At 42.1% G+C, this 18,887-nt stretch overlaps 1 protein-coding gene across 1 annotated transcript in view; it reads left to right on the top strand.

Annotated features, from left to right (window-relative positions):
• The window catches only part of TESMIN (testis expressed metallothionein like protein), a 46,247-nt gene that overhangs the window by 16,803 nt on the left and 10,557 nt on the right, over window positions 1–18,887 (top strand). Inside the window, exon 6 of the mRNA XM_023186104.1 lies at window positions 182–270. Within this exon, the coding sequence (XP_023041872.1) occupies window positions 182–270 (89 nt within the window). The remainder of the gene's footprint in view (window positions 1–181; window positions 271–18,887) is intronic.

The raw sequence follows: 18,887 nt of genomic DNA, 5'->3' as shown, positions 1-18,887 counted from the left end.
GCACTAGAGTCTGCCCAGTGAAAGTGGATTCCTTGTGGTAATAAGACCCAGACATGGTTATAAAGGGATGGTGATGTAAACTTTTAGAGAAAAAAATAATCATTTTTATATGGAGGCTGGCTGACTGGAACTTTAAAGATCCTGGCTAATTCCAAATATCCTTGCCTTTGACTTTGAACAGCTTGAGGGAGCCTTACCATCAGTAGTCAACGGGTCTGCTTTCCCCTCGGGATCAACTCTTCCAGGACCACCAAAAATAACTTTGGCTGGGTAAGGATTAGAAGCAATACGTTGTCACTCTAATGTAAGAATTTAAGAGACTTTTGGATACATTTACGATTTTCTTCTAAACTATAAAATGAGCTTCACTGCACACCTTCATGACTTCTGAGAAATGTTTTTACTGTCAGCAGTGCCACTAACAGTGTTGCTGTCTGTGTCTGGTTTCGCTGGGGTTGCAAACGCTGCTGGAAAGTCTGGCCCATAGTCTGTATCTGTCCCTGTCCTCCTGTCCGCTGTCCTATGTCAGTGTTTCTGAGGCTTGTTGCCATTTATAGCTCTGTCTTCATTCCATGTTGATTCAAACTGTGCTGGCCTCCCTCTTTTGCTGTCGTCCGTGTAAATAATGGGATGGCAACCACGTAGCATGAATGGGGAGCTGCAGAGTGCCCTCCAGCCACCTCTGCCCGCTGCCTTCTGTGCCGAGTTGGCTCGAGCTCTATGGCAGGTGCTAATGCATGATCTGTCTTCACATCTCCAGGTGGACATAGGCTGTACTTATCTGGGACCTCATCTTGCCATTTCTTGCCTTGTCTTGTGTTTATAATTGTTGCTAATTAAACTAATCAGCTGGTTAACTGTCAGGTTAACATTTATGTATTAACAGTGGTTTGGGCAACCCTCTCCATTCATTTAAGCCCTGTAGTTGATTATGCAGATCAGCATATTCCTACCTCCAGGAGGTGTGTGTTTGTTTGTTTGTTTGTTTTCTCTTGTTTTTTTGTTTTTTGTTTTGTTGTTGTTGTTGTGGGTTTTGTTTTGTTTTTTTTTTTTTGAGACAGACTCTTGCTCTGTCACCCAGGCTAGAGTACAGTGGCATGATCTCCGCTCACAGCAACGTCCGCCTCCTGGGTTCAAGCAATTCTCCTGCCTCAGCCTCCCGAGTAGCTGGGACCACAGGCACCCACCACCACACCCGGCTAATTTTTGTATTTTTTTAGTAGAGACTGGATTTCACCATGTTGGCCAGGCTGGTCTTGAACTCCTGACCTCAGATGATCCGCCTGCCTCAGCCTCCCAAAGTGCTGGGATTACAGGCATGCCTGGCCTGCCTGCAGCAGTTCTTTTGGCCCACAGTCTAAGACAAACACATACCCTGGGCCTGAGAGACAGCAGTCAAACACCTTACAGGATATAGCCTGTGGCCTCTAGTGCTTTCCAGGCTCCTGCAGAGTTCTGCCATCGGGCATGGCTTCGTGATGGCCTTGGTAAGTGTGAGGAGAGTGGTTTGGGGCTGGGATGAAAGGCTGTGAATCTGGAAACACACTGGAACCGATCAACGCTATCAGCTCTCATGGTCACTGAAGGGCGTTGGTTGCTCCCTGGCACTGCTGCTTCAGCTTCTGCAGTGGCTCCTTTAGCTGTTGTAATTCTGTGCCCAGGCTATTGACAACTTTTGCTGAGTTTGACGGAATAAGACCGTGGGCCCTGCTGCTTGCTTCACTCTCTGGGTGTGTTGGATCAGTGAGGGTGCAGTTGCTATCATTGTAATTGGTCATCTCATCATGGCTGTTAACATTTCTGGACCAAACAAAAATGACTTCAGCAACTTCTAGATTCTGCTGATACATTACACAGGATGATCTAAAAGGCCACAGTTCTGAAGATACTCAGTTTTCTTGTAATCTGGGGGCATCTGGTCAATAGTATTGACTCACTCTGCACTGTATTGTGTCTAGAACATTCGAGGACATTTGATACTTCTCATACTTTAACTGTGTACTCTCCCAGTTACAGTGCCCTCTGAGGCTTCCGTGTGGTGCAGCCGATGGGCATTTGCACAGAGGAGCAGTCATGAAGAGAGTTTTCAGGGCAACTATTTCTCCTTTTCCCCCTTTTCCTCTCCTCCTGCTCCCCATCCTCCTCCTCCTCCTTCCTCTTCTCGTCCCTCATCCTTGTCTTTGTTCTCCTCCCTCTGCTCTTCTTCCTCTCTCCTTTTCCTCCTCCTCTATCTATACTGGATTTTTTTCAATCAGTCACATGTTTTTCTTTATTTTGAAGGTTACAAAAGATTTATCTATTGTAAATGGTGTGCCAGGAACAACATGAGATGTGTATTTGTATTTTTTATGCACATAATTACTTGATCTGATGCCTCTTCACTTAATTGGGCCTGATGATTTTTATCTCGACATCTATAATACTCATGATATGCTGGAATCTCTACCAATTTATTGTTAGTGGTAAGGAAGCAGTCAGAGGACGTTTTGCTGGTTGTTTCTTTCTTTGTGAGTTCCCAACCAAGACTCTGTCAGCCCAGTGTGGTTCAGACATATCCAACCTAGTAGAGGCCATAGAAGCAGTTCAGCTCAGGCTGGAGGCCAGCAGGCTGAGCGTGCGAGCTGACCCGATGGTCATTTGTTAGGGTTGGGGGGTGAACTGGCTAACTTATTAACTAGCTTATCATATTAATAAAAACTCTTTAATACAAATCCGTGTCCTGACATTCTGTAGCTTTAATAATCTCATTACCAATCTGGTAATAAATGTGAATTCTGACACATTGTTGATGCTACTGGTTTTAGTAACATAATGAACATCATAATAGAGAATATTCAAGAGTCCGCTTCTCTGGAAGTTTTTTTGCTAAAGATGAGGTTATCATGTTGTGGTGTAGTTTTTTTAGAAGGCTTTTCTGTGGCAGAGTTGTCCAGATCTTTTCTAACTCTTTAATTTTTAGATGGGCACTGACAGAGCAGTCTGTCTGGAGCCATGGAAGTGATTTTCCACTTAGTGTCCACTGCAGTCAGAGACCCTCACTGCCCCGCACTCTGTGCTCATTCCTGATGTGTGTCTTTGCTGACGCTGTTATTTAAACTGGGCCGTCCTGTTGAGCAATAGTGAAGAAACCTTGCCGCCTGAAAAGCTGATGTCAAGTTCCACCTCCTTCAAGAGCATTTGGTTTTCACTTCTTCCGTCTATGCTGAACTATGCTGCCTCTGAGTTTCTGCAGTGTTTACAGTCGGTATAGCACAGTGTGCTGGTTGATTATTCTGAGTTTCTGTGGCGTTTACAGTCAGTATTGCACAGTGTGCTGGTGGATTATTCTCTTATGTGCTGTACTGTTTCCATTGCCTATGTCTCGTGTCCCTGCTGACTTGGTGGATTCCTCCAGGACAGGCACCATGTGTTAAATAGATAGTTATCCTTGGTGTCCCCTGAAGCACTGACCATGGTCCTGGCCATGCAGTGATTTCTAGTAAATGCCTGCTGGCCTCCTCCTGCCTCTGTAGATACTCGTGGGCCTGTCACCCTCCCTCCACAGTTACAGTGGGTCCCCACTAGACTGCCTCCACAAGCCCCCACGCCACTTCCTCAAGGGAACAGTTTTCGTTCCTCTGGACAGGGAGGGCCAGTCCACCCTGTGCCCCAGCTCAGGGCAGGTCTGAGAGGGCCAAGGACAAGAGCAGTGAAGTAGCTGTCAGAGCCCTCCCTGAACAGGCCCAGGTCTGACCCACAGGTGGACAGGCCAGGTGGCAGGATAGCTAGACCTGCAACCTCTAGGCATCCATGAGGGCGGAAAGCTGTAACTCTTCTATCTCTAAAGGAAAAACCAAACTAGATGAATTCTCAATTAATACAGTATTCAGCAACATCGTGTTTATCTCTAAAATGGTAGCTTTCTCCAGAAGAAGTCAAAGTTAGCAGCTTGCCCCAGTTTCAGGTGCCATGAGCTGTTTCCCATGGGGAGCAGGATGGGTCACTAAACAGAGGCACAGGTGGTGAAAGCAGGGGCGGAAGACCAGTCAATCATGCACACCAGAGCAGTGAGGTGAGGGCAGGCCAAGTGAGGGGGATTTGGGGCTGACCTCAGCTCCGACAGCCAGTCAAAAGAGTTGAGCGTGCAGGCGCTTGGAGCACAGAGGACAGGGCAAAGACTTTGCCTCTCTTTAGGGCGTTTGTATTAGTTACCAACCCCTATGCTCCATGAGATGGCATGAGGCTGACAGCAAGCACGGACTGTGTGCCAGGTGCTGTTCTAGCTCTGGTAGGAAACCCAAGACTAAGATGCAGCCTTGCTCAGAAGTGGCGAGTGCGTCGCAGAGATGAGACCGTGTACATGACTTCAAAGAGCACACTGATACAGATGCACGCCCACACTGGGCACAGGGACAGCCCTGTCACAGAATTCTAAATCAAATGCTGTATTTGTTTAGAATTCATCTAGTTTGGTTTTTGTCACATGGTGTTTTGTACACGTTCCCCTCCTTGTCACCACAGCCTATTGAACCACTTCCGTTGCAAATGTTCTGAGCTCCTTGGTGAGTGGCTCTTCTGAGCAATACTTGGGAACTTCTCCCGATGGTTTAAGGTGCAGCTGCCCTCACGTTCAGCAATACCCAGAGATACATTAGAGGAGGAGTTTGTTCCTTCTCTAATGCCCCTGAAGATGACTTCTGAGCTAATCACAAAATGTAATTAGGAAGGAGTGGTAATAATCCCTTCCTAAAATGAGGAAAGTCCCCAGTGATCACATGGCACACTTAAGTGATTACTAACATGCTTTGATATTGTTAGTAATATTACAGCGTGGACTGCTTTAGCACTGGTATATCTGAAAATGAACGACGCTTTATCTATTGTTCTTTAATTTGTACTTCCTATTAGCATTCAGATTTTTTGCGGGGGAAGAGCTGTTCGGTGGGGAGAGGAGCACAAAAAAAAATAGAGGTTTAAACAGGTCAGGGGGAGAAGAACTCCAGGAAGACATCTTGGGAAGGGTGAAGAGCCTTAGGACACCGCTCCGCACACACACTGACTCCCTGGATGATGTCTTGGGAAGGGAGAGCAGCCTTAGGACACCGCTCCACACACACACTGACTCCCTGGGCATGTGTGGCTGCGTTTGGTGGCACTAATTACATCACATTGGAAACTCCCACTTCATGATTAGGCATCTATCAATAATACCTATAACTATCTGGTGTTGAGATTCTCACAATGTGTTGAAAAACACCAGATGCTTAGCTAATTCTCTATATAAGGAGTAACCATCTGAATACATTTTCTTTTTTAATCTTTATAGAGTAACTCTTAGTTCATGGGACACAAAGTCTAAAAAGCCATGTAACTGTACCAAATCCCAGTGTCTGAAATTGTAAGTAATCACAAATCCTTCATTATTAAATATGAAATAAGGTTGCTTAGAAGTCAGTAAGTGGAGCATAGTCTAGAGAAACCAGAATGGCCAGCACTGCACGTGTTACAGTTACTTCTCAACAACCTTGTCCTGATGCTCGTTGTCCAGAACAGCGAGACCAGCGAGAAGCAGCCACTTTTGCATGAACCTGGTATGGATTTTTGGTATTATCTTGGCCAACTAATTTAGTCAAGATACTAGTGGCTCACACTTCAAGGGGCGTAATTTTTCTTGGGTTTTGGTTCGCATCCTCTAGCCCCTCAGACGAGTGCTAACTATGTCATTGTTGAGCGTTAACTGTAATATTTCCACATCCTATTTTTTAAAAGTTTTATGAATTGGTTTACTCTACATTGAAATTTTCTCAGAAAAGTTCTCCCCCAGCCAGGAGGTGTGGTCAAGGAGTGACAGGGCCGATTGTCACGTGGAGTCGGGGACTGGAAGTAGACGATGTGGCTGAAGTAGGAGGCGGACCTCATTGCCATGCTTGACAGCACTGGGTGCATCAGTTTCCTCGGCCGCCCTGCGAAAGTTGGCGTCTGGTGTCTGTGCTGTCTGCCCTCCCTCAGCTCTTGCTGCGGGCTGCTCGCTTTCTGCTCTTACGTCTGCCTAGCCTTAAGTTACATGTTGAAAAGGGAGAATATTTCCTAGTCTCAATGTCTGATGACCCTAACCACAGTCTCCACGTGATTTTTCCATTGCAGAGCTCCTGCTGAAGTCACTGAGAGCCCCAGTGACGGGACAGTGATGTGGGGGTGCACCCATGGGTAGAAATCCAGAAGTCCGTGAAACTTAGTTCACACAACCAAAGTGGAAAAACAAATTGATTTTTAAAAAGTAATTGCAGACAGTATAGGGTTGACTGTCTGAAAATATTTGAGCTATCATTGGTTTAGTCTATGAGGCCATATACTTCTCTGAACATTGGAAACGCCATAACACGACTGATGAGGAAACTGAAGATGCAGCTCTGGGTAAGGAGGAAGAAGGACAGAGGGAGAAAGCCTGGACCCTGTGATGCTGTCAAGCCAGAGCAGCCTGCCCGGATGGAGATGTCGGATGCGGAGGAGGACCAGGTGGTGGTGTCCAGAGGACAGAGCCGTGCAGGGTGGTGGGCTCCTGGGGATGGGGGCTGCTCAGCTGCTGCCTGGGTGTGGGGGACCAGGCAGGTCAAATGACCATGAAGCCTAGAGCAGGGTGTAGACTGTAACTGGGGACAAAGTGAGGTAACTCCTAAGGACTTGGAAACCAGATGACTCTAAGAAAGGCTTAACTTGAATTACATCAGAATGGAAGGCCAAAGAAACAGCTTCTTGTCTAGAAGCAGCTTCCTAGCTTAATTGGCCACCGACGCACATAAGAAAGAATAGACCGTCACAAGGGCGGTTGGTCAGCATGGGAACAGAGGAAAGGAGGCCCAGAGTGTGTCCAGTGCTGGCAGGTGACAGAGGCACCGCGTGTGAGGGCACGGAGCTGCCTTCTCCAGGGAAGTGCTGTGTGCTGTGGGCAAGAGACTTAGAGCCCTCCCAATCTACTCGATGACTACACACCTTGAATTCTGTGCTCAACATGCAACTGTCTGGCCATTGACTGAGCTTCCTAGTAGCTCCATACTGAGAAATGAGAGGCCTTGGAGAAAGAATGTGAACATTTTGGGCACTGGAAAAGGATGTTATTTCCATCATAAATCGATGCGTGACATTCTGATAATGCATTGTGATTTGGTTGGAATCAATCCATCACTGAGAAACCAGTCATCTCTGGAAATACTAATAAAGTTTGTGTTCTGCTTTTGGAAAAGCTAAAGAATAGGTAAATTCACCCAAGCAGTGAGGTCTTTTGGTGGCAGACCCCTGACCTCGTGCTGCTGTCTCTCCATACATGCCACCTGTCCTCATGTGGAGACACTTGGCTCAGGTGAAGCAACAGAAGCAGGGGATCCTCCGTTGCTTGCTTCACTTGCACTTGTGGCATCGTCGCCATCAATAACTTTCCATTTCCTTTACCTTTTTACTCCCCACAACTAAGTCATGAGCACGAGGCAATGGAATGTAATTTTCTTAGTGCGAGTTAGTCCTACTCTCATGGGAGTCTCTGCTGCATACAGGCTATGAGGGATTGTTATTATAATTGGCCATCAACAGAGAGAAAAATACATGACAGAATTTTTTATTTTATTTTATAACTTTTTTTTCAGACAGGGTCTCACTATGTCACCCAGGCTGGTGTGCAGAGGTGCAATCGTGGCTTACTGCAGCCTCAACCCCCTGGGCTCAGGTGATCCTCCCAGCTCAGCCTTCAAAGTAGCTGGAACTACAGGCATGTGCCCTTATGCCCAGCTAATTTTTTGTATTTGTTTTTAGTGATGGCATGGGTAAAAATTGATTACTACAGTCAAGGCTCCAGTGGAAAGTGATAATATCCTGTTCCACTTCTCCCCATAGTCTGTCTCCCTCCAAGAAGCTTCCACTGTTAGCAACTTCTGCTTTCAGGTTTCCTGGGGGAACCTCCACACCTGTAAAGATTGTCTCCTGCCCTCTTGCTGTGGTAGACAAGGGTTTTACTCGTTCATCTTCCTCCTCCAAATAGAGCTGGAACTTTTTAGTTCCTCTCTTAGTGCCTTACCCCTGAAACTTGAAACAATGAATCCCAACTTTTTGTTGTTGTTTCATTAGCCATAAAAAATTGGAAATTATTTTTAAACGATAAATTAATCTGCATGATTAAAATGGTACTGATGTAAACTGAAGAGGTAGTTAAATGTTTTCTGATTATTTTATTGAAAACTTTTTGATGGATTTTAAATTTTTTTTTTTTTCTTCTTGAGATGAAGTCTTGCTGTTGTTGGCCCAGGCTGGAGTGCAATGGCGCAATCTTGGCTCACTACAACCTCCGCCTCACGGGTTCCAGCAATTCTACTGCCTCAGCCTCCTGAGTAGCTGAGATTACAGACAACTGCCACCACACCCAGCTAAGTTTTGTATTTTTAGTAGAGGCGAGGTTTCACCATGTTGGCCAGGCTGGTCTCGAACTCCTGGCTTCAGGTGATCCACCCGCCATGGCATCCCAAAGTGCTGGGATTACAGTCATGAACCACCATGCCTGGCCAGATTTTTAAAGTAATTAACATCTACCTTTCCAGTACTGTTACAAATGTGTTTCTTAACCATTTTTGTATATGTTAAACATTGATTTGCTATGTAGTTTTTTAAAGCAACTGTAAAATATAAAACTTAATAATTTAATGTAAAATATAAAATATAAAAATGTTTATAACAAGCCTTTTTTGGTGTAGGCAGCAACATACAGGCATGCCTTGGAGGTACTGCAGCTTCAGCTCCACAACCACAACAGAGCAAATCACAATAAAGCAAGTCACACAAGGTTTTTGGTTCCCTAATGCATGTCGAAATTATGTTTATATAACTATAAACATGCTATAGTTGAATCAGTGTGCAATAGCATTCTAGGTAAACAGTACATACCTTAATTTAAAAACACTATTTCTAGAAAATGCTAACAATCATCTGAGTCTTCAGCAAGTTGTCAGCTTCTAGCTGATGGAGGGTCTTGCCTTAATGTCATGGCTATTGACTGATGTGGGTGGTGGGGGGCTGAAGGCTGGGGTTGCAGTGGCAGTTCCTGAAAATAAGACAATGCTGTTTGGCACATCAACTGACTCTTCCTTTCAGGAAAGATTTTCTGTAGTATGTGATGCTGTTTGATAGCATTTTACCCACAGTAGAACTTTCAAAATTGGAGTTAATCCTCTCAAGCCCTGCACTGCTTTATCTACTCAGTTTATGGAATATTCTAGATCCTGTATTGTCATTTCAGCAGTGTTCACAGCATCTTCACCAGGAGCAGATTCCATCTCAAGAAACCACTTTCTTTGCTCATCTGTAAGAGGCAATTCCTCATTCATTAAAGTTTTATCATGGTAATGAAACAATTCGTTCACATCTTCAGGTTCCATTTCTAATTCTAATTCTCTTGCTATTTCTACATCTGCGGTGACTTCCTCCACTGAAGTCTTGAACCCCACAAAGTCATCCACGAGGGTTGGAATCAACTTCTAACCTCCTTTCAATGTTGATATTTTTACTTCCTCCCATGAATCATGAATATTTTTAATGGCACATAGAATGGAGTAATTTCCAGAAGGTTTTCAATTGACTTTTCCCAGATCCATCAGAGGAATCACTATCAATAGCAGCTATAGATTTATGAAATGTATTTCTTAAATAATGAGACTTGAAAGTCAAAATGATGCCTTGATTCATGGGCTACAGGATGGATACTGTGTTTGAAGGCATGAGAACAAAATTAATCTCCTTGTACAGCTCCATCAGAGTTCTTGGGGGGCCAGGTACCCGGTCAATGAACAGTAATATTTTGAAAGGAATCTTCTTCTGAGTAGTAGGTCTCCACGGTGGGCTGAAAATATTCAGTAAATCATGCTGTAAACAGATGTGCTGTCACTCAGGCTTTGTTGTTCCATTTGTAAAGCACAAGGCAGAGAAGTTTTAGCAACATTCTTAAGAGCCTTAGGATTTTCAGAATGGGAAATGAGCATTAGCTTCAACTTAAGGTCACCAACTGCATCATATCCCAATAAGAGGGCCAGCCTGTCCTTTGAAGCATTGAAGCCAGGCATTGACTTCTCTAGCTGCAAAAGTTCTAGGTGGCATCTTCTTCTAATAGAAGGCTACTTCATCTACACTGAAAACCTGTTGTTCAGTGCAGCCACCTTTATCAATGATCTCAGCTGGATCTTCTGGAAAACTTGCTGCTTCTCCTCGTACTTTTCTGTTATGGAGGTGGCGTCTTTCCTTAAACCTCATGAACCAGCCTCTGCTAGCTTCCAACTTTTGATGTGCAGCTTCCTCACCTCTCTCAGCCTTAATAGAATTGACAAGCGTTAGTGCCTTGCTCTGGATTAGGCTTTGGCCGGTTTCATCTTCTCTCCAGACCTCTGATGCTTTCTTCATGTCAGCAATGTTTTGCTTTCTTATAATTTGTGTGTTCACTGGAGTAACACTTTTAATTTCCTCCAAAAGCGTTTCCTTTGATTCACAGCCTATCTTGGCTTTCAACACGCCTTCCTCACTAAGCTTAATCTTTTGATTTAAAGTGAGAGACATGGGACTCTTCTTTTCTCTTGAACACTTAGAGGTCATTGTAGAGTTGTTAATTGGCCTAATTTCAATACTGTTGTGTCTCAGGGAATAGGGGGGCCTGAGAAGAGGGAGAGATACAGGGGACCGCCAGTTGGTGGAGCAGTCAGAACACACTCAGCATGCATCAGTTAAGTTCGTGCTCTTATATGGATGTGGCTCGTGGTACTCCAAAACAATTACACTAGTGACATCAAAGAACACGGATTGCAGGTCACTATAACAGACATAACAATAATGAAAAGGTTTGAAACTTTACAAGAATTACAGGAATGTGATAAAGAGACATGAAGTGAGCACATGCTCTTGGAAAATGGCGCCAATAGACTTGTTTGATGCAGAGTTGACACAAACCTTCAATTTGTTTTATTAAAAAAAGCATTACCTGTGAAGCCCAATAGAACAAAGTACAGTAAAATGAGGTTTGCCTATAAGTGTTAGATTATACATTTTTGGACAATTATTTCATAGAGTGAGAAGGAGCACTGTCCATTAGAATGGAGAGAGTTCTCTTCCTCTCAGAAAAGCAAGAATTGGTTTTATACCATGAGTGTAGATAATTTTTAGGACTTTGTTTTGTTTTGTTTTTGTTTTTGACACAAAGTCTGGCTCTCTTGCCCAGGCTGGACTGCAGTGGTATGATCTTGGCTCACTGCAGCCTTCGCCTCCCAGGTTCAAGCAATTCTCATGCCTCAGTCCCCCGAGTAGCTGGAATTACAGGCATGCACCATCATGCCCAGCTAATTTTTGTATTTTTAGTAGAGATGGGTTTTCACCATATTGGCCAGGCTGATCTTGAACCCCTGGCCTCAAGTGATCTGCCCACCTTCCCAAAGTGCTGAAATTACAGACGTGAGCCACTGCACTCAGCCTTTTAGGACAACTTTAATTAGCCCTTCATATATTGATTGACTTTAAGAAAATCCAGACTCAGTTTCATTATTTTTGAGACAGGATCTCACTCTGTCACCCAGGCTGGATGAATTGATATGGAGAGGTGGTAATATCATAGCTCAATGCAGCCTTGACCTCCTGGGCTCCCGCAATCCTCCTGCCTCAACCTCCTGAGATCACAAGCCAGCTTTTTAAAAATTTTTTATTTTAGAAATAGGGTCTCATTATGTTGCCCAGGCTGGTCTCAAATTCCTGAGCTCAAGGAATCCTCCCACCTCGGCATCGCAAAGTGCTGGGATTACAGGTGTAAGCCACTGCACCCAGCCCAAACCCTAAGATTTCAGGCATAGATTGTACGGTCTGTGATACTGTTTCTTCACGTGGCCTTTCGTCTCTGATTAACTAGATTAATTATTGCCATCAGAATTCTGATGGAGCAGAAGGTCAAATCTGGATGGTCATGTTTTTGGTAGTCTCTTGTTGCTTACTCACACTTTTGATTTCTTATTTTATATTTAAAAATATTAAATATCTTCTCTGTAGCTCCTAACTAAAGTAAAGTCTCTGTCTCATTCTGTGTTTGTTTCATCTCTTGAATTTTTCTCCTTATGGTTGGGACCTCACGTATTTTGTGATTTTTTTTAACTGTGAATTGTAATCACTGGGCCTTTCCCTGTGGGGGTTCTTCAAGGCTTGTTTTGAGAATGTGCTCTTCAGAGAAGGTTTGTTTGCTTCCCCTTGGAGCTTGGTGGCACTTCCAACTTCGACGACTTATAATTTTTGGCTAATTTTTTTTTATTAGGCTGCACAGTATGAATTCAGATTTCAACTTGAAGTGAGCCTCCTCCCCTCCCACCAGCCAGGATCACACACACATTTCCTTGCCGTTTGTTTTCAGGGCATTTGTTCCCAGGGTAGAGCCCTCCGCAGTTCTGGTCCATGTGTAGATCCCACAGCAGACCTTCTACGCCGAGTGTGCCTTAGACTGGGGTTAATATACATAAAGCACCTAGAGCACAGCCCAGCAGATTGCACATGTCCTTATAGGTGCTTGCCATTGCTAGGGTTGTCGTAGCTCCCCTTCTCCTCCGCGCAGCGGTTAACGAGCGCCTTTGGTTGCTGGGATCAGCAGAGGCTTCAGAGGTCGCTTTGGGCTTCAGCTTTGGCCCCTCTGAATTTTGCCCTCTCTTGGGTTTCTTTAATTTTTTACCAGTTTAAATAGCCATCTAAAAGGTTTTAAATATTTAATTCAATGTTATTAAGTGTGTTATAGCAAGCAGTATGTCAGGATGGCCAGTGAATTAAGAATGAGTTTAGAATATATGTGATTGAGCTGGGCATGGTAGCTCACACCTACAGTCCCAGCACTTTGGGAAGCTGAAGCAGGAGGATTATTTGAACCGAGGAGTTCGAGACCAGCCTGGGCAACATAGTGAGAACCCATTTCAAAAAAAAACAAAAATAAAACAAACTGTATTTTAGGTCTTTTCAACCACAAGACTCTAAAATTTCAGGATTCAATATGCCTGTGGGAAGTGAATTTGACAGAGGGTATCATGAGTATTCCTTGAACATTATCGTTACCCTCTCAGCAAGCCACAGGGCAGGATGACCCAAAAAGTGTTGCAGTGTTGCCAGTGTGCCCGCACTGAGGCAATCTGCACCTCCAGGACAGCGCCTTTAATGGAATGATGCTTACTGCAATCTAGATCAAGGTGGGATAAATGTGATGTTAGAATTTCTACTAAAAGTTTTACATTTCTGCTTTTGTCATTGAGCTTTAAAACACCTGGAATGGATTTTCATGAATGGCATTAGGTAGGGATTCAATTTTATTTTTTTCCATATGGACAATTAATTGTCTAGCACCATATATGGCAAAACACAGACACAGTCCACAATATCTGCAGTGCAGCCCCATCAGCTCTCAGGGTTTGATTACATATGGGTCTGATCTGGGGTTCTCAATCCCGCTCCAGGCGTGAATCTTGCTGCTTGTTTGTAATGATTTGTCTGTGGATTTCCTTCAACTTTCTGTTTAAACAATGATCTTGTCACAGATATTGGACCGTGATACCTTCCCCATCTTTGTACTCTTTTCCTTTTTCCTTGCCTTATTATACTGTCTAGAACCTCATAGTGATGAATGGAAGTTCTGGTTTGGGGCACTGTTGAATTGCTCCTAAATTCTAAATACTTCTAAAATTCCCTTGCCTTGCCCTAAATAAGATAGTTGCCGTAGGTTTTTGAGAGATGCCATTATTAGGTAGAATACATACTCAGATGCTATAACCGAGACTCAAAACTACAACCACTTCAGGACTAATGTGGTGGCTAATCAATATTATTGTCTCAGATTTCTATCTTAGTTGCCCTGACATCTTCAATGGAGGGCTTGTATTTTGTGGTCTAAGAAGGCTGCACCAGCCCCTACCCTTACATTCATCTTCCAGACACTGGGGAAGAGAAAACAGGAGGGCGAGTGCACACTCCTTAACCTTTCATGGCAAGACCAGCAATTGTCAAAATCACTTCCACTGATAGCGCTTTGGCCAGAGCCTATTCATGTGGTCAGGCCAACTATATAGGAAGCTGGGAAATGCACTCTTGAGGTGAGCCAACCACATGCTCCACTACAGTTGCTGCCACTGTCGGATAAGGGGAAGTGGCTGTTGCAGGACTGACTGGCTTCTCTGTTACGTGCCCTTCTCAGGTTAAGGATGCTTCCTTCTATTCCTAGTTTCCTAAGGAATTTGCTATTATTTTAATTATCAGAATTATAATAAGGGACTGCTGAATTTTATTGAGTGCCTTTTTATGTATTTGTTGAAATGATCAGATTGTTTTCCTCTTTTAATCTCATAATATATCTATGACAACAAACTTTCCAATGTTAATCTGCCTTTGCATTCCAGGGATTAAGCCCAATTTGATCATTATGTTATCTATAGCAATAATATCAATATTAGTATCAAAAGATCTAATATTATCTTTTGTATGCACAGCAAGCTTTAACTCTTTAGGATTTTTGAATCTTTGTTCACAAGTGAGATACACCTGTAATGTTTCTTTCTCATACATTCTTTCATTTTGGTATCAATATTGTATTGCCTAATAAAATGCATTAGTTAGGCTTCCCCATCCCAACCCCACTGGCTTCTTTTTCTCTAGCCTCTAAAAAAGTTTGGGTAAGGTAGGATTTATTTATTCATTGAACGTTTGAAAAAACTTGTCTGAAAAACTTTCTGGGTTTGGTGTCTATCAGAGTTGGAGTGGTGAAGGTGATAGGTTACTCATTCACTTTCTTTTGTAGTTAATATTTTCTTTTTTGTTTCTTCTTGAGTCAATTTTGATATTTTATGTTTTTCTTAAAAAGTATTGAATTCTCAAAACTTTCAAATTTATTCATATATTCTATATTTAAAGATGAACTCTGTATCTATAATTATGGTCTTTGACCTGTTCTAGACTTTCTCGATCAGTTCCAGGAGAGGTTGTCTATTTTGTCAGCCTTCTCAGGGCACCACCTTTTGGTTTTATTGATTTTCTTGGTTGTGGTTCATGGAGTACATTAATTTCTGCTCTTTACTGCTGTCTTTATTATTTCCTTCTCTTGTTTTACTAGCTTTTTGTGTTAACTGCTTACCTTATTAATTTCAACCTTTAAAATCTTTTTTTTTTTTTTTTTTTTAGGAAATTCATTTAAAGCTATAAATTACCCCTATGGACTACTTTACTGCATCTTACAAGAGTTGATAGGCAGTACTTTCACTATCATCCATTTGAAATAGCTTGTCATTTTTATTGTAATGTTCTCTTTACCTCATGAGTTATTTAGATATACATTTCATAGTGTCCACATTTGTATTATGTATACGTGTATGTATCCGTATGTATGTGTATATATTTTTAAATGATATTTTAATTGCTAATTTTTTCATTTAATTACTCTGTACACAGTGTAGTCTGCATATCAATTCTTTGAAATTAATGAACACTTCCTTTATGACCTAATGCAATCAATTTTGAAAATATTCTATATTAATTTGAAAAACATGTATATTCTATTTTTGTTGGGGGCAGTTATCTATCCATTCACTGGTTTATTTTGTTGTTTAAATCTGCTAATTGCTTATTCAATTTTGTGTGATTTTTATGTTTTTGATAAAGATGTGTTGAGATCCCTCACTTAAGATTATGAATTTGTCTCCTTTTTCCTTATAATTCTATTTTGGTTTATATATTCCAAATCTATAGCATGAAGGTCATACAAATTCAAGATTGTTGCATGAATTATGTAACAATCTTGGTGAATTATTCCATCAGTTGTTAATGACTATGCCTCTGTATCTTGGCGCATTTTGCCTTCGGTTCTTCCCTGTCTGAGGGTAATGTTGCTGCACCACGTTTTCTTTTCTAGTGCAGTACTAGTGAGTTAGGCTTTAGAATGTTCCTTTAGTTTTGCACTTTCTGTGTGGCAGTTTTGTTTTAGGTGTGTCTTCTGTAAGCTAAATATAGCTGAATTTTTTGAAAAGCAAATCTAATAACCCATGTTCAGTAGGCTTCTTTAATCTATTTGCATTCTTTGTCTGATTATTGACACATAGGGACTTATTTGTAGCAACTTACTGTTTTTTGAAGTTTTAACTTTTATTTAGGTTCCTTTTTCCCATTCAGATGGCAGCATTCCATACATTCTGCTCTGTGCCTTGTCTTTTAAGATTGTGGCAAAATATTCATAACATAAAATTTACTATTTTAAACCTTTAAGGTATATAATTCAGTGGCATGAAATGTATTCACAGTGTCACGCAACCACCATCACTGAATTTTTCCAGAACTTTTTCATCATCCCAAACAGAGATTCTGTACCCATCAGATTCTCCATCATCCCCTTTCCCCAGTCTCTGGTAACCCTTATTTTACTTTCTTTCTTTTGACTCTTCTAAGTCCTTCACATAAATGGACTCACACAATTTATACAATTTCTGTCCCTTTGTATCTGGCTTAGTTCACTTAGCACAATGTTTCTAAAGTGCCGTCCATGTTGTAGCATGTGTCACAGTGTCCTCTCTTCTTGTGACTGCATAATATTCCATTGTACGGATGAACCATGTTTTGTTTACCCTAATGCTGCAATGGACATTGATGTAGCAAGTATCTGGTTGAGTCCCTGCTTTCACTTCTTCTGCGTACATACCCAGAAGTGGAATTGCTGGATCGTATAGTAACTTTCTGAGGAACCACGATATCTTTCCACAGTGGCCATACCATTTTACACCCCTACTAGGAATGTACAATACCATCTTATTTTGCATTTTCTGATTACTGCTTTTTCTCTGCTTACTTTTGTCTGATTTATGTTTTGGAAAATTAGTGCTAATGGCAAAGTGGAAGAAGTTGAAAGCGAGGTTAATTAGGAGGCTGTTGCAGGAGCACAGACCTGAACCCAGGCAGGGGTGGTAACAATGAAGGAAAAAAACACAGATTCGAGACATTTTCAACATATGCATTGTATCATTTTTTTCATTCATTTATTCATTCATTCCATAAATATTTTTGAATGCCCATGATCTCAGGAACAGGAAAGACAGCAGTGAGCAAGAGAGTTATGGTCCCTTCCCTCCCAGCACTCACAGTCTAAAGTGATTATTCTCGTATGAATCATCACATAATTAAAGGTCAGAGTGGAACCGTGGAATATGTAGCAAAGGAGCAGTAATGGGCTGAGGGTGTGGGATGTGTTGAGCAAGCATGGCAGTCAGGGAAGGCTTCCCTGAGGAGGTGTGTTTGGATTAGGGGGAGTTTGCCGGGTGGAGGTGGATTGAAAGTGGATGCTAAGAGTGTTGTAGGCAGAGGAAACCACAGGTGCAAAGGCCCTGTGGCAAGAGAGAGGGAGGATGGATGGTTCTAGGAACAGAAAGAAGACCAACACCACTACTACAGTATTGTTTGTATTTCCACAATATATAAAACATCTACATGTTCAGTGTAAAGTGAATTTTTATATAAATCAAGGTGCTGCTATAGTATGGGGTATGTACAGCAATTAAAATGGTATATAAATCTATTTACACAGGAAACATTCATAACATACTGATGAGTAATAAAAGCAAGGTGTTATCTATATTACTTATATTGATAAGTAATAAAAGCACACTGAAACAGTTTGTATAATATCTTATTTTTGTTTACATATAATCTGTAACCAAACAACATATACTTATTTCAGTATGTATAGTTTTACAGAAAAAGTCTGAAATATATTCACCAAATGATCATCTCTAGGGAATGAGATTCAGATTGGATGTAATTTGTTTCTTTTTACTTATTTGTATTTTTTAAAATTCCACAATAAATATGATTTACATTTATCAAAAATAAAATTAATAAAAGACATTTCTGAGCCAGAATCAGTAGATTTGGCAACCCTTGGATATGGGGAAAGAGAGCAAGGTAATTGTCAGAACTGACACAGGGGCTGTGTTACTGGGCAGATGGTAACACCATGGATGGAGAGCAGGCACAGGAGGAGAGAGCGGCTGGAACAGTGCAAGAGGTGCAGGTGAAGACCGTGGGTGGAGGGCTAGACATGCTGAATCGAAGGTAGAGATTTCTGACTGGAAGCTGGGATGTGGTTCTGGAACACAGTAGGGTCCAAAGCTCTCAAGAAGAGTGAAGAGAGCCCTGGGTTTTCCAATAAGGAGCTGGTTGATTGCCTTTGAGAGTCTTTGGGCAGGAGGAGGAAATCTGAATGCAATAGGTTAAAGGATGAATGGGAGATGAGGAATGATAAGAGCACATGTGGACAGCCCACCCTTTCATTTGGGAAAGGAGACAGTAAGGATTTTAGAGTCTGGAGTGTGAGACAGAGAGCAGGTTTGATGAAAACAGATTTTAAAATCTTCAAAAGATTAAAATCTTCAAAAGCAAGAGTTGATAAAATCACTCAGCAAAAGAATATACAGTGAAAAAAAGAAATGTGCCTAGCCTGGACCTTGGTGAGTAAACACACTTTTACTGGGTATACAATTCTAGGTTGTCAGGTTTTTTCTGCCAATGCTTTGAAAATAGTCTGCAGTTTCGCATTACAACAAGAAGTCAGCTGTGAGTCTAGGTAATGTATCTTTGTTCTCTGGTGCATTTGAGATGTTCTTTTTGCCTTTGGTTTTTCTTTTTGTTTGTCTTTCTTAGAGTTCATTAGGTTTCCTAAATCTGAGCATCCACAGCTATCGTCAGTTCTGGAAAACTCGTGGATATCCTCACTCCAAAGATGCCTCGCCCCCATTTTCTCTCCTCTCTCCTTCCGTAATGCTCATCAGCTATTTTATTGGGAAAACTCAATGTCAGATTTTAGATATTTTCTCCTGGGTTGGTCAGGGTCCTCAGAAGAGGCT

Source organism: Piliocolobus tephrosceles, chromosome 13 (assembly GCF_002776525.5).
Source record: "Piliocolobus tephrosceles isolate RC106 chromosome 13, ASM277652v3, whole genome shotgun sequence".
NCBI lineage: Eukaryota > Metazoa > Chordata > Mammalia > Primates > Cercopithecidae > Piliocolobus > Piliocolobus tephrosceles.
Note: the sequence above shows the minus strand (reverse complement) of the source record. Positions and strands in the feature narration are given on the sequence as shown.